General features: G+C 37.4%; 1 protein-coding gene across 16 annotated transcripts in view; it reads left to right on the top strand.

The window, feature by feature from the left end:
* DOCK10 (dedicator of cytokinesis 10) overlaps window positions 1-1283 on the top strand; it is a 208645-nt gene extending 207362 nt beyond the window's left edge. For all 16 annotated transcript variants that reach the window (XM_045575320.1, XM_045575321.1, XM_045575322.1 and 13 more), the window contains one exon: window positions 547-1283. In XM_045575320.1, coding sequence (XP_045431276.1) covers window positions 547-608 — 62 coding nt within the window. In that variant the 3' untranslated portion in view covers window positions 609-1283. The remainder of the gene's footprint in view (window positions 1-546) is intronic.
* The last annotated feature ends 15738 nt before the right edge of the window (window positions 1284-17021 follow it).

The following is a 17021-nucleotide window of genomic DNA, read 5'->3' as shown; positions in this document are numbered from 1 at the left end:
TCATTGTCTCTTCTATAGAGAGATACATTTTAGAGGTTTCTAAGGGTTTCATTGTTATTATTGTGATTACATGTCATAATTTGAACAGATCTAACAGGAAAGTATTATTTACATATATTAACATTTCAAAAGTATATTTTTCTCATATTTCCATTAACACATTTAAATGAGGTTTCAGATGTCTCTCTGTTTTGGTAAATATCAACAATTTAAATGATAAAATGTTAGAATGAAATAAAATTCTGGTATTACTCAGATACATTCACATGGTTTACCCAAACATTTAGTAATTTATATTTGATAGTTGAAGAATATTGTGACGATACTTTAAATCTTACCAAAATAGCTATGACATGAACTTGGGGGGGGGAAGTCTTCAGCTCTATTTGGCAAGTGCAATTTCAAAATTTGCAGGTTCGGGGGGGTGGGGGGGGGGCGGGATATAAATAAAATCACTTCCCTGGGTTTCAATTTCAGGTTCGGAAATACTAATACGAACCTCTCTATTGTGTTCCCTTGTCGTGCTGTGTGTTGTTCTGTCTTAAGATTACGTGCAGGGACGAGTCATCAAAACGCGGAGTGGAGCGAACCTTCTCTCGAATACTTAGCAAGGGGACTCCAGCTCTGCCCACGGTCTCCATCTCAGCTACTACGGACATGTGAGCAAAGGTCTGCAACATCAGATGCACTTCTAAGATGGACTTTCTGAACTTTCCGCTAATCTCGGGGAAGAGAAGATAGATTTAATTTATTTGAAGTTTTTATGTTAATATTTTTTTACCTCGCTAGCTTAAGAATTTTGCCAGTCTCTGAATTTGCACATTTCGTATGATTTTTTTTCCTTTGAGCAACGTTAAACAAGCCAAGCTGAATATTTGCCAATCCAATGAACGTGCAGCTCAAAAGCAAACCCTGTTTTCTGTCAATTACAATATGTTCAATACCAAGTCCTAGAACACATATTTTAAAGGTCAAGTGAATGTTTTTGTAACATTTAAGAATATTTCAAATGTAAATAGGAGATTGTAAAATATATGGTTTTTACCAAAATTAAAAGAACCCTTCTGGTTGATACTTATGATGTGCTAAAATGATATGGATAACATTTCAGATACCATTATATTAAAATATTTGTGTATGTGTAAAAAAGTGTTGATAAATACTAACCTTTAAAGTTTGTGGAGTTCCTTCATTTGTAATATATATGCTCTTAAATGCGATGGACTGTAAAATTATGGAAGTATTTTGTTGTTAATAGAAATAAAAAATACAGTTCCTTTGCATTTGGTTCTCTCATGAAGAGTGGGTGAGCCCCTACGAAAAGTAGTCCATTGAACTGGGCAAGTACTAAGTGCAACCCTACATTCACTGCTTATGATGCCTTACCTAGAAACATGAAAAGGACTCAGACTTCCGCAGGGCAGCTCTTCCAAAAAGATCAACTAGACAGGCCAGGGGTTTCCTAACCTAGGGGATTCACAGACTGATGTGGAGAAGATATAATGAATGAGAATCTCAAGGGTTGTGTAATTACTAAGGCTATTCACAAATATCCCATCTCTACAAACGTGTGATAGGATTGCACTTTCCTTCCCCTTTTGAAGTTAGACTTGACCATGGGGCTTGCTTTAACCATTGAAAAGTGAGCAGAAATGGAATGTATCCTTTTCAGGCAGATATGTACTAGTAGAAGCTAGAAAGTGGTTCTGTCCAATCTCCTCTCTAATGCAGACATCTTGAAGCACATGGATTTGGAGCCTCAGTCACACACACACACACACACACACACACACACACACACACAGCTGATCTCTGGCAAGTTTAATTATGGAATGCATGCTTATAACCACTAGGCTACATGCTTTCAAGCTGATCTCTAAATCAAAGCATTGCCTCAGCTTCTTCATTCTGGCTCCAGCTTGGTTTCCTACTGCTTGGGTCAGCATCTTAGTTCTGCCCTTTCTATTTTCTCATTTGAATTTTTGGGATTGTCTAGGAACCCAAGAAGAGTCTGCCTCTATAGTTGCCCACCCAATTTTTACCTCTAGGCTCTAGGTTCAAGTCCTCATGCCCATCCCAACCTCTGGCCTATAGGCATTGTCAGCAATTGGTTGCCAGTCCAAATCTGAAAATAAAAATAGATGAGTGGGAACTTGGAAACTTAGCATGTGTTAGTTCAGCAATATGAACAACTCACTCTGTCTTCCCACATCATTCCAAAACAATCAGGATCTAATTCTCCTGATTCTCAGATGTCATTCAAGGTCTGATGATTACTGGGAGAACCTCATGTGTATAAGGCCAATAAAAGAAGTTTAAAAACATAAAAAAATTTACATGGAATCTGAATTTTTTAAGCTGGTAAAAAGGAGTTTAAGGAGTGGTAAGAGTTAACATCTGAAAGTCCTGTAAGCATATGCTCTGTAGCACCATTCTTGAGACTTAATGGGAAAAATCCATAGTCACTTAGAGAACACAGTCCCATCCTGACCAGGAGTTCATTTGCCTGAGATGGAACATGATAAGTGTAGACTCACCTAAGGGCACATGAGAGGAGCAGCTATGAGAAGAGGGTAGATAAGGATAAGAAGATGAGCATGTTTGGATTTATAACGTGGCTGCTTTAAAAGTCCCGGGGAATTATGGAGATAGGAAGATGTTATTAAAAGAAAGAAAGAAAGAAAGAAAGAAAGAAAGAAAGAAAGAAAGAAAGAAAGAAAGAAAGAAAGAAAGAAAGAAAGAAAGAAAGAAAGAAAGAAGAAAGAAAGAAAGAAAGAAATTCCCATGAAAGTTCTAACTTCCTTTGTCTTTCCCTTGCCTCTTGATATCCCTATAGCAAATGCATGCGGTTACAGATGGAAGGTAAGAGAAAACTAATTAGATAGAGACATTGTAAATCCTAAGTCTCATGACAGACACTACAGAAAGTTGTTCTTAAAGGGATGTGGAGTGGGAGATAGATCAAAACAGGCCCAACTGGGGTTCATGAAGGTCATTTGTAGAGGATAATGGTGATTGAGCTTGAGTAATTAAGCAAAGGTTTATTTTAAATAACATTAATGTCAATGACTCCGCAAGGGAATCCACTTGCAATTTTCTAACATCATTAATATTAATACCCAACTATCAAGTCATTGTTTCTTGGATGTATTCCTAATGTATAAAAGATATTTACTTTCGAAGCTGATGGCTTTACTTGTATTTCTTCAAAAGCACCCCATAACTATAACTACTAAAACAAGATAATGGTACTTACAGGATATTAAGTTGAGCAGGATATTTTATTGTACATAATGTACCATTGACTGAGGAAGTTTGTTTTATGATACTTGCATGGAGTTTAGTGAGTTACTTTGGACTTCTAAGGGACAGGTCTTCTGCAATATGATTTTTTCCCTTTGGATGAACAATTTTTTAAAGTAATAAAGAATAATAGTAAAGTTCTAGAAATCAAGTTAAAAAAAAAAAAAAATGGAATTTTTACCTTAAAACAAAAGTCAAGTAAAAAGTAAATCCAGACTGAAAGGTTCTGGAGTATTCTACAAAAATATCTACAAGCAGCCAAAACCGGTTTGGCTCAGTGGATAGAGCATCAGCCTGCTGACTGAAGGGTCCCAGGTTCGATTCCAGTCAAGGGCACGTACCTTGGTTGTGGGCACATTCCCAGTAAAGGGTATGCAAGAGGCAGCTGATTGATGACTCTCATTGATGTTTCTAACAATCTCTCTCCCTTCTCTGTAAAAAGTCAATAAACTATATTAAAATATACATATATCTATATCTATATCTATATCTATATCTATATCTATAACTATATCATCTACAAGCAGCAACCCAAGGCCTCGGAAGAGGCTTTTCACCAACTCATCTCACAAACACTCCTCTGGACTTCTGAAGTCAAATAAGCCTAACATGTTCTATCTAGTGGTTTCCACTTTTCAGTCCCCACCCCCTCCTGAACAGCTGAGCAAAAAAGACATGGATCCCTCTGGGTTTGTTCAATTGGTTATTCTTAAGCTGAGGGATATTTGGGAAGTGTGTGACCCCCTTACTTTGCCTTTCCCATTTAGAAGGGTTGAAAATAGGAATCCTTTCCAAAAAGAAACAGTTTTCATAGGATTTTAAGCCCGAATGTTGCAGTCTTTACTCTTCCTTTAAACACACCTTAGATATTTGTAGTTACTACTGGGAAAACTGAGGAATGCCAGTAACAGCGTTTTTAAAACCAACATTCATTGACTTCAATAGTATAACCTGGGTGTGTAACAGCGAGAGACTCTTAAAAGGAGGAGAGCAGCTTTGTTTTCTACCTGATTATTGGTCCTGCTTGGAATGAGTCAGAGCCCCAAAAGGGGATGGATAGCTGCCACACCCCAGAAATGGGAATTTCCAGACACCATGCATTTGGCAAGAATGAAATGGAATGTTTTAAAATGCATGGAACACAAATGAATCTAGCCCAGCAAAGCAAGCCAATGCTTCCCTGACTCCCAGGCACATCACCAGCCCTGGGAAGGCTGGGGTTTCTCATTTGCAGAAAGTCCCATACATTGAGGCATCTGTTTATTTCTGAAGGATGTCATGGCAATGTTATTTTACACATTTCAGAATGGCTGCCATTTGGTTCTATTCATATGTACATCATTAAATTTTGGATTTTCAAATCAAGTTGTCAATAAAATAAAAAGGTGCATTAAATTTGAATAACAGGTTTTAATATTTGAACCACTGTTGATTTTCTTCACTCATCAAACTTGGAGCTTTTTTCTACTTCTTTTAACAGAAACTTAGAAAGAAGAACAACTTCTTCAGAATTAGCAACTTTTTCCAAATTTGATGACATACCCTTTGAAGTCTAAATGTTAGTATACATTTTAGATATTAGGAAGTAACATTTTCCTTGTCAGAATTCCCCACTTATGTTTTCTATTCTGTGATATCTTGACATCTGAATATGCAATTAAGTCAGATCTGAAAGATTTCTATAGAACTGCTTTGCCAAAGTCAGAAACAAACACCTTCTCTGGATTTCACACAGCTAAGATGTTTCATGGTTCAAGAATGTGGAATGAGGCAGACATAAAAATAAATAGTTGAATCTAAGCATGTAACTCTTTCAAGGCAAAGCTTGCATCTGGAGTGCCTTTGTGTTCCAGAGATCTAGCAAACTGTCTGGCACAGAGAAGGGTCCCCATCAACACTGCTGGACATATGGGTGAATGAACAAATAAGTAACCCAAAGAAACTCTCAAGTTAGACTCCCTTGATCAGTTTCATATTAACTAATTACTCTTTGCTTTTCCTACTTGTATCAATAAAGATGGAAAGTATTAAACTGGAATGTCCCTGCGGCTGTTAGCAAGGGCTCTGGGGCAGGTAGAGAACCCCAGTTATACCACTAACTGCCTATGTGATGTTGAGTGAGAATTTTCACTGGGTTTCATCATCTGTAAAATGGCAAAAAAAAAAAAATGCATTTATTCATGGGGATTGTTAAAAGGATTAAGTGAAATAAAGAACAGAAAGTAGTCAGCATACAGCCTGGCAACAATAGCTTTCAATAGCTGTGAGCTATAACTGCTAATATCATATCAAATAGAATACACATGAGAAGTTGGGATTATGACTTTAAATTATTTTTAACACTGTTTATTCAAAGAATGGTTAAAATTAAATAATGCATAAACTAAGAAATGGGAAATTCCATGATCTAGAAGGAATACCTCGAGCGAGTTGGAGGCTCCGGGCAGTTTCCCTTTCTCCAAGACTGCTGGCCGAGTGCACACTACCCTGTAGGTGCTCAGTAAGTGTTGTTAAAAGTGCCCAAATACTACTTTTCACTGGCATTTATCTCTAAAAAATGATGTTACCCACTGGCTTGGCTTGAGATAAACCTTCTGAAATTGCCCATAAAAGACAAAAGTGAAATTAATCACTAACAGAGAAAATGAATACAGAAAAGCAGTTATTTGCTCAAAGATGTTTCTCTTTTTAAATAGTGCTGTCAAAAATAATTTAGCATAGCCCTAGCCAACTCATTGGTTAGAGTGTGGGCTGCAGACTGAAGGTCGAGGGTTCAATTCCAGTCAATGGCATATACCTTGGTTGCATGCTCGTTCCCCGGCCCCTATTGGGGGCAACCAGTCAATGTGTCTCTCCTATATCTATATTTCTCTCTGTCTCTCTTTCTTCCTTTCACTCTCTCTCTAAAAATCAATGGGAAAAATATTCTGGGGTGAGGAGTAACAAAATAATAATAATTACAATTTAGCGGAGAATTTGCCTTCTGTGTTAGAGAATTTGATCTTCTTGAGTGACAGAAAAACAGTAGGAAGATGTGAGGATTGATAGTATTAAAAAGTGCTCAAAAGCTATGGAAAAACAAGAGGGCTGGTATGAAACTCTGTTCTGAGTGTTTCAAAAATTGAGACTGATGAGCCATTGAATTGATTAATGTTCTTAAGAATCATTTACTATCATTAACACCAAAAAAAATGACTAAAATATAGCAATGAATTAAATTGACAGCTTTTCAGAAAAATGCTGTGAAGTAATTAAGTAGACATACATATTAGTAGACAGATATTATTGTGAAAAAAATGTAAAACACAGTTCAAATAGAGAAGCTGAGGACATGGGGAAATGAGAGTAAAGGAAACCTAAAGAAACCTGTTCATTTTTTAGTTTATTCTGAAAGCTGACACACACACACACACACACACACACACACACAAAAAAAAAATACTGTAATTTTGACTGCAAAGCAAAAACTTTGGCAAATCACATTGAGTGAAAAATAGAAGTGAATATTAAAATTACAAACTGCTTTAATCTCATTAGATCACATCAGTAGTTCTCAAAGTGTGGTCTTCAGCATCTTTTTCCTAGTAGCAGCATCAGTATCACTTTGGAACTCGTTAAGAATGCTTAGGTCCCATCCAGACTTAGAGACTCATGAACTTTGAGGAAGGGGGCAACAAGATGTGTTTTCCCAAGCCACCTGCGTGATTCTGAGTTGCCATAAAATTTTAAAACCACTAACCTAGATCATATGTCCATCCTCAGACCCATCACAGTGCATCAAAATCAGGCCTGGAGCTGTGGGGAGGGTCAGCAACACCAAAATCGTCTAAATCAGTGGGGGCAGGGCCTGAGAAGGTCCATTTCTAACAAGTTCCCAAACAATGTTGATGATGCTGGTCTGGGAAAAACATTTTGAGAATCACTGAACTAGGTTAGGAGTGTAAAACAGGAGTGGCTAATTGGAAAATCAATATCCTATTGACAAAAGAATGAAACAAAAGGATACTAGACAGGGGGCAAATGTCAATCCCAGCTGCTTGGAAGAGATCAGACAACCACCAATATCCTCCCACAATTCTGCAGGAACAGGAGAATCTGGAGCCAAAAGAGAATTCTCATCTTTTAGGTTATAAAATTGATTGAGACATGAACTGATTTTTCCGTCCCTTCATTTTGTTGAAATTCAATACAGATCTGAGGAATCCAATCAAAAACAGCAATTTTTGGCTACAGAGAGCTGTGTATCATTTCAAATGTGATGTGAGTTGTCACACAAATCTTTCTTAGTACAATTCACGGAAGATAAATATAGTGCTTAAGGAGACAGTGCCTATTTGTCAAACAATTGAGTCATTTTGATCCATTCTAGCGAAACCAAGACAACAGCCTCTAGTTTGAAGTGATCCAAGATACACAATACAATCACAGACTGTGCTTATTGCTTCTGTTTTTAATCTATTTTTGCAATCTGGAATCAAAGAATTGCAAACCTCAAAGAGCCTGAGAGATCATCCAGTCCACATATTGCAAACCACCATTGATGGCCCACATTCTGCTCAGAAATGTGTGTGTTTTTGTCCTGCACAACAGTGCTCTTCTTTTAATGAACATGATTGCCATCTTTAAATTTTTTTAACTTTGCCTGACAAGTGTGAAGGTCTAGCAATACATGACGTGGACAGATGTCTGCTCTCTCGTGGCACAGAAAGTCAGAGCTGAATGCTAGCTTCCTTCCTGCTTTTGAAGGTCTGAGTACCCCCACTTCAGTTTGTTTCACAACCAGCCAGCTTCACTCATTTCCAGGGCATACCTGGGTCCTATAAATATGTAGGTTTGCTACCTCTCATCTGGACAAACTCCCTGGCTTTAGCAAGGAGAACACTGAGGTTCATGGTGGTGACTAACTTTAATTCACATTATCTCTTTAGTGACAGACCATTGTAGCTATGAAAGAACCTTAAAAACACAATGCTAAGTGAAACAAAAGATCGTATCCTTTTATTTTTTAATTTTTTGACATTTTTTTTCTTTATTGACTAAGTTATTATATATGTGTCCTTATCCCACCATTGCACCCCCACCCCACCCCCACTCATGCCCTCATTCCCTGGTGTCTGTGTCCATTGGTTAGGTCAGGCTTATATGCATGCATACAAGTCCTTTAGTTGACCTTTCCCTCTTACTCTCACCCTCCCCTACCTTCCCTCTGAGGTTTCACGGTCTGATTGATGCTTCTCTGTCTCTGGATCTGTTTTTGTTAATCAGTTTATCTTGTTCATTATATTCCAAAAATGAGTGAGATCGTGTGATATTTATCTTTCTCTGACTGGCTTATTTTGCTTAGCATAATGTTCTCCAGTTCCATCCATGCTGTTGCAAATGATAAGAATTCCTTTTTTACCACAGCGTAGTATTCCATTGTGTAGATGTACCACAGTTTTTTAATCCATTCATCTGCTGATGGACACTTAGGCTGTTTCCAAATCATAGCTATGGCAAATTGTGCTGCTATGAACATAGGGGTGCATATATCCTTTCTGATTGTGTTTCTAGTTTCTTGGAATATATTCCTAGAAGAGTTCACATCCTTTTATATAAGATGTACAGAATTTGAAAATTCAGAGACAGTAAGTAGATCAGTGATTATCTCAGGGAGAGAGGGAAAAGGGCATGTGGAGTGACTGCTAAAGAATAAAGTGTTTCTTTTTGGACTGAGGAAATTTTTCTAGAATTAGATAATGTAATGATGTTAGCTGCACACCTTTGTGAATGATTCAGAAGGTTTTGGACACATCTGAAATAGGACCAAAAGGGTCATTGGCCATCCTTTGTTGGAGGAAAACACTACCCTTCATTGTTTAAGCCTTTTATGGAAAAGCGACACATACAATAGACGCATCAACAGAGAAACAATAGGAAAGAGACTGATAGGAAAACATTAAAGTGCCATTTCAATAGTGAAGAGCAGCAGAGAACACCTTAAGGATTAGAATATAACACATTTACTAAATGTTTATATTTGTGAACTATTTGCATTTGCAATTAGCTAAATGTGCCTCGGTTCTTGATTGTTCTCTGCATTTATTTTTAAAGAAAATCTGGGGGGAGGGGGAGCGGATTTAAGAGCCCTGCCAGATTCTCTACTTCTGGGTCACTTCATCACTAGCCAATATTTCCAGATTATTGCCTTTAGATTAATCATTTTACTTGAGTTACATTTAAAAAAAAAAAAAAAAAAACTAAAAATTCAGGATAATACTTTCCTGCCAAGAATTTTTTTTTAAAATAAAGAATAGAGCATCCAAAAGGTCAGCTACAAAGAAAATGATAATTTGATTGACTATTTAATTAAAAACAAATGGGAGGAAATGGTAATGACAACCTAGATACAGAATCTTTAATGGAAACAAAGAAACGTACACTTATTGGCATCCTTTCATTCTTCTGACACTTTTTTAAGCCCACTTTTCTGATACACTACTCTTTTCTATGTAGCAACCTATCAAAAATCCCAAATAAGGTCTCTGAATAAAGTAATACATTTTCCTGCTTCAATCACAAAAGCCTAGAGCTGGAGCCCTCCTTAATGCTGCTTCAGTAAATGAATGGCTATCAAATAAAACAGACGGCCATTTGTTTAATTTGTATACAATAATTTGAATGGAACAAAAACAAGAATAAGCTTAAGTATTTGATAGAAAATGTTTTTTAGCAAAATCACAAATGCAACCAAAGACAGTATACTTTTCCTGTTAGTTTTATTTTATTTTACTTTTTCCATTACCATTTTACTTTGATTGTTTACTAGCTTCAACCTGGATGTTTTTACACTCATTGAACCAAATCTAATATAAAACCCATTGAACCAAATTTGATATAAATCGTATATAAAAAATAGACAAGAAATGAATCAAAATCTAACCACATTTTTATTGAATTGTAATTCTGGCAAGGTCAGAAATGTGTATAACAGCCTCATAGTCAAATGACTTCCTGTAAACCCATTTCCATGGGCTGGCCTGTAAACTGTTTCTGTGAATGATCCACCATAATGACAGTGAAGATGAGGAATGGAAGCGGTCAGGGAAACCTTACTTCAAGACCTCTGACACAGCCAGACTTCAGAAAACCACATGCCAATGACTTCACAGAGATTCCATCCAGAGTCAGCTAGTCCCATCATTTGCACTTTACACACCTACAGAAGAACCAGCTACAGGGCCCATTTGTAAGAACACCAGACATTCTTGGAAGAACTGACTGAGCAGGCATTATTCGTTCTCCTTCTATTGGCAGAGTATCTCCTATTTGTTTTTTAAATATATTCAGAGAAAATTACTATTCATTCCCTTCTTTGCCAAATCTGCTCTAATAGTATGAGGAACAAAGAAGATTCTTTGTTCTAATACAATGGCATTAGTCAAAATAACAAAGTTTAGTTTGAACTATCTCTAGCACAAAATAATAAGAGAACAAAAAGTAATAGTTCATTTATTCTCCTCTTTGGAATAACACTTTCTCATCACCACACAAATCTCACATTTCATCCTCTGATAATCAAGGGATGTTTTGCCCCTTAATATAACAGACACGGTAAATAATATTTTTTTAAATGAAATTGGTTTTGCTACCATAAACAACACAGTCTCCTAGAAAGCAGGACCCTTCCAGACAGGATATAACAAGACCATTGTTGTCAAGCTTGGGATTGAAACTATCTTATGAAAATATCACCAGTAGAAGAAAGTCCTTATATCACATTACATAGTAATAAGTTACAAAAATATTTTCTTATAAATTATTCTGTTTTCTCATACTTATTACCAGTTATTTAATAGTAGAGGCTCAGTACATGAAATTCATGCACTGGGAGGGGTCCTCAGCTCACTCTGCCCCCTCTCACAGTCCAGGAGCCCTCAGGGGATGTTCTACTGACAGCTTAGTCCCGCTCCCTGCAGGCCTAAGCCATCAGTAGGCCTCCCTCTGCAGGAGATAATCTGGCGGATCAGGGGAAGGTGCCGCCCCCATCGCCCTGCTGCTGCTGCCACTCTTGGCTGCCACAGCCACCAAGGTGTTTTCATCAACACAGACTCCAGACTCTTCACCACGAAAAATATGAAAACTTTCTTTAGGCATTTTCAAGATGTTTCTTTCATAGGATATGACATTTCTTTCTTTCTTTCCTTTTTTTTTTTTTTTATCCTCAACTGAGGATATTTTTCCATTGATTTTTAAAGAACGTGGAAGAGAGAGGGAAAGACAGAGAGAAACATCAATGTGAGAGGAACACTTCGATTGGTTACCTCTTGCATGAGCCCTAACCTGGGCCCCAGCCAGGGAGGAGCCTAGTTATATGCTCTTGACTAGAATTAAACCTGGGCCCTGCAATCAGCAGGCAGAGGCTCTATCCACTGAGCCATACCAGCTAGGGCAGGATACAACATTTCTTAGCCCCTCCAGCAGTGGAGTTTTGTTTGTTTCCTCCAGGAGTGAGGTGGAAAAACCCTAGATCACCTTCTTGGATTCTTATCAGGCAAGTTACCAAGAACACTACCAGTAGCATACAGGAAGCTTAGCCAATGAGCGGTCAGAAAAGGAGTTTCCTCTGCAGCTCACACGTAGAGGCAGGACTGCTGGCGAGGTGGGCTCTCTCCCTTTCCCTCTCCCTCTCTCTTTCCTTTTCTCCCTCTCTCTCCCTCTCCCTCTATCTCTCCTTCCGATCCACTCTCTCTAAAAAGCAGTGAAAAAATATCCTCTGGTGAGAATTAAAAAAACGAAAAACAAAATACAACATAGAATAACAGGCCTCCTCCTTGGAGACACTGAATATGTAGGCCTGAAAGAGAGAATTCTGGGCTCTGTGAAGATCCCTACATGAATTTTATTAACAATATTTGGAAAATTAGCCTAAGCCACACCAATGATTCAAGTTTGTGCTTTTCTGTGTTCCAGGGAAGAATCAAATGACCTGTTGCTTTATTGTGTCAAAACAAAATTTTGCATACGTTAAATACATAATTCTTATTCAAAAACATAATAGCAGATGCAAAAGTTCTATTTAACTAAGTGAAGGGACTTGCAGGATGATAATGCTGTTCCAAATGTGATTTCCAAAGGTGAAAGCCTGAAGTAAAACTGCTAAATTAAATACAATCTGGCTAATGTTCTATAGGACAATAAAACTACCACTTTTTGAATTGGTGTGTCTTCTGACAGAAATTAGTTACATCTTTAAAAGCCTAAAAATTCATTTCATCTTCTCACTTTGCTGATCATTGTATGTAACTTTCCAAGGCTGTAAAATGTCAAAATGTATAGAACTTTTTAAATTGTAAATAGTGTGTCAGCATTATGTGTTTTATATAAAAGGAAATGGGCCAGCAATGGTCCCAGGAAGCTGCAGGAGTAGCTTGGCATGGCCACCCTCGCCTCCTAAGGCCAACAATGGTCCCCGGAGGCTGCGAGTGGCTGTAGGCATGGTGCCCCTGTCTCCCAGGGCAGCGATGGTCCCAGGAGGCTGCTTGGCACCCGCCCCCAGGACCCAGGCTGCTAGGTATCACCCTGACCCCAGCCACTCGGTGGGGGCAAAAACACTCCATCACAGGGGAACCAGGATCAGGGTCCTAAAACAGGAATGTGCCTGGAATGTGTAAAGAATTGAGGAGATCAGTGTAACTGGGGCAGAACAGTGTGGTGGAGTAAGGGGAGGTGGAGCATATAAAATCACAAAAGAGCCAAAGGCAGGGTCACGTAAGACCTTGTAGATCTCTGTGCACACTACCTTCTACTCCTGTTGAGCTTTTTACCATGTGATTCACCAGGTTACTGCAAGAGAGTCAAAACTAGGTTTAGGAATGAGCCCAAGTCCTACTTCTTAAGCACTTCTAGGGGATGCTGAGTGGTCTGAAGACCTCTGCTCTATAAAGAAAGCCCAGAGTCTTGATTTTGTTAGTTTTAGATAAAAGCCCAAATCTTCATCAGAGAGTCATGGTGGAAACAGCTATACCTCTGGTACAAACCAACAGCTACCTACTCTACCACCCTTTGGTATAGATCCCCAAACCAGTTTCTTGCTTGAATTACTGCCAGCTATTGCCATGAACTTTAGGTGCTGAAATTACTTGCCAGATGGGACTCAAATCAATACTTCTCCCTCCTTCTCATCTGACCCAATACTCTGTCTACTCCACTGAGCCAGCCACTCCCACAGCAGAGCTCTCTATTCCACTGCATAAGATATTCATATCTTTAAAAATATATTACAAACACCGTTATTTACATTAAAATGTACTAATTCTAAGCAGCTTTCACTCATATGTTCAGTGTCAAGTTTTAAAGTTATTATGACAACTATTAAAGGTTAAAAGTAGGTTGGTAAAAAAAAAAAAATAATGCAGCTGAAACTGGTTTGGCTCAGTGGATAGAGCGTCTGCTTGCAGACTGAAAGGTCCCAGGTTTGATTCCGGTCAAGGGCATGTACCTTGGTTGCGGGCACATCCCCAGTAGGGGGTGTGGAAGAGGCAGCTGATCCATGATTCTCTCATCGATGTTTCTAACTCTCTATCCCTTTCTCTTCCTCTCTGTAAAAACTCAAAAAAATATATTTTTTAAATAAATAAATAAAAAATAATGCAGTTCTCACTGGCCATTTGACTTCATCAAAAGTCAAAAAGTCCCAAGCAAATGTAATGTCAGTTCATTTTAATGCATTTTTTTCACATCTATTTTATTTTACTTACTTAATTTTTTCATTACAGAAGACTGTTGTGTAACTACAGGATTTTTTTTTTTTAATTCAGGTAACATAAGAATTATCCACAATCTTACCATACAGAGATAAAACTTGCATTCCTTCTGGGGTATTTTTTAATTTCTTTTTACATGGTTTTGATTTTATTCTACATATAGTTGAGCATACTACTTTTTCACTCGACATTTTTGGATTCGTCGAACTATTCTATTTCTTTAAAATATACAATTCTATCACCAGGAGCACTGTATAGACTTCATTTTAATAAGTTTCATATCTTAGTAAAATGATAGACTTTATTTATTTAAAAACCTTACAAACTTAAAAAAATAATTCTTGAATTTTTTCTCCGGGAGATCCTATTGTCAGTGGAATAATTTCAGTTATTTTTTTTTCTATGTAGTTATTAATTGTATTTTGAAAACTGTTTTTTTTAATATCTTTTTATTGATTTCAGAGAGGAAGGGAGAGGGAAAGAGATAGAAACATCATTGATGAGAGCTTCTTACCATGTGATTCACCAATTATTCCACTAAAAATGGAATTATGCTTTCTCCAACCATTTCTTCCAACTGCAGCATGGATCAGCCGCCTCCTGCAAGCCCCACAGTGGGGACTGAACCTGTGACCCAGAATCAAATCCAGGACCCATCAGTCTGCAGGCCGACACTCTACCCACTGAGCCAAACTGGCCAGGGTGGAAAACTTATTTTTAAGGGTTTGTTTTTAACATGGGGTATATTTCAAAATAATGTTTTTATTCATTTTCTTGGACTTTCTAGATATACAATCAACTTGTCTATAAATAATGATATATTGTTATTTTCAACAGTTATACAACCCTATTTTTATCTCTTTATTCACTGACTAAAATTCCAAGGATGATTTCTACTGCCCACATTCAGGAAATATTTGGCACAAAACACTTTACGGAATGTATAGCAGTATACTCTATACCTCAAGAGAATGCATTTAGATCTGGATACCCTAGTTCAATAGGTCTATAGAAAAATGGAAACATGTTCAAACATGTGACCATTATAGACAAAAGCCCTTGAACTCACATTAGATCACAAACAGTTGGAAGAATTGGAAATGTTTATTCTAGAGAACAGACATTTATTTGAACTTGATGATGCAAGAAATTTCATTAAAACAAGAATTAGACATGTGCTTCCCATCTCTAAAGAGATGTGCTAGGACCAAACTACATGGAGGCTAATTTTTAGCCAATGTAAGTAATTTTAATTAAAAAGTAAGTGGAATGCCTCAGTAGGAAGGACATTCTCCTACAGGAGAAATAAGGGTCAATAATACATTCTAGAGAAGTTCTGAAATAGATTTGAACATCTGATAGATAGACTGAATGGATGTATCTTACTCCAAATTCCATATATCAACCACTTTGTTTACTGAAATTCATTTAAATAAAAATAGAAGTAGTACTGTTGACCCTTGAACAAAGGGGGTAGGGGCATCAACCCACTCACAGTTGAAAATCCATGTATAATGTTTGGCTCCCCCAAAACTTAAGCTGTTCCTCAGTATGGGAGATGGGTTTCAGAAACTTTCTTGGACACCAAAATCTGTGCATGCTCAAGTGTTCCATATAAAATGGGCTAGATCAATCCATACAATTAGCCCTCTACATCCATGGGTTCCAAACCATGAATGGAAAACAATACAGGTATTTATGGGGGGAAATCCACATGTAAGTGAATCCACACAGCTCAAACCAGTATTGTTCAAGGGTTAGCTATATAACAAAAGTATCTAATTATTTTGGACTAACTTTTTAGTAAGCACACTCTAAAATTTAGATATATAAAATAAATTTATATGACAAAAATGGAATAATACTTTCTCCAACCATTTTTTCCACCTGCAGCTTTGATCAATCAACAAATATTCATTAAGGGAGGCAAAAATATTAATATACTTAGAAAACTATCACCGTGAAAAATGTCCTAATCATTTTTACTCTATTGCAAAAGAACATTTATTAAATTGAATATCCAAACAGATACTTCTCTCTGAGCATCTATGTATATAAAAGCCTAAGCGACCATCTGACTGATAGTTATGAAGCCCAATGACCATCAGGGGGCAGATGTTCCAACCAGTAGCTATGACGCAGGGCCAGACGCTCAATGCAGGAGCTGCTAAACTGCAGTGACTTGGCAGCTGTGGTTCTCAGGTGATGCACCCAGAACCACAGGAAAGGGAGCCCAATTCCCGGGTGCATCACCCAAGAACTGCCCTCTCACAATATGGGTTCCCTTGGGGGATGTTAGAGAGCTGACTTCTGCCTGATCCCTGCAGGCAAGGCCAAGGGACCCTTCCGGTTCATGAATCCATGCACTACTATACAATATAAGATTCATGCTTCTCATTCCCAACAAAGAGTTCTCTTTAGGAAATAGGTAATGAAAGCTGTTAACTGGTTTATGTCTCTCTAATTCAAGATTAATATTAAACCTGTATTTTCTTACATTCCCAAAATATCCTTGGGCAACCTTTGTCCAACCACTCTTAAAACCAAATGACAGCAAAAATCCTTATAAGATAGAAACTTACTGAAAAGTCATTATACCTTACTTGTCCTTATCTTGAGAGATTTAAATGGACACAAAACTCTGGGGAGGGAGGGTATGTATGGGAGAGGGGGCCCAATGGTAAAATATGTACACAGATAATAATTTAATAAATAAATAAATAAATAAATAAAAGCATTTTATTTAAATAATTTTGCTACAATTTACATAACTTCCGTATGATTACTGTTACCCTTAATCAATTGGTGTCATATGAATAATTTTCCCAAAAAGTACAAAATTATAACATATTTTATAGAGAAGATAAGGCATAATTCTTATGTGCCAGACTTAATGTACTGGTGACAGTTGGTGATTCGATGAAACATCTGATCTCAGAAAGATCAGCAGAGAAAAAAACTGAATGGCTGGCA

The sequence above is a fragment of the Pipistrellus kuhlii genome, unplaced genomic scaffold (assembly GCF_014108245.1).
Source record: "Pipistrellus kuhlii isolate mPipKuh1 unplaced genomic scaffold, mPipKuh1.p scaffold_m20_p_7, whole genome shotgun sequence".
Classification (NCBI taxonomy): domain Eukaryota; kingdom Metazoa; phylum Chordata; class Mammalia; order Chiroptera; family Vespertilionidae; genus Pipistrellus; species Pipistrellus kuhlii.
This window is presented reverse-complemented; position numbering and strand designations above follow the sequence as displayed.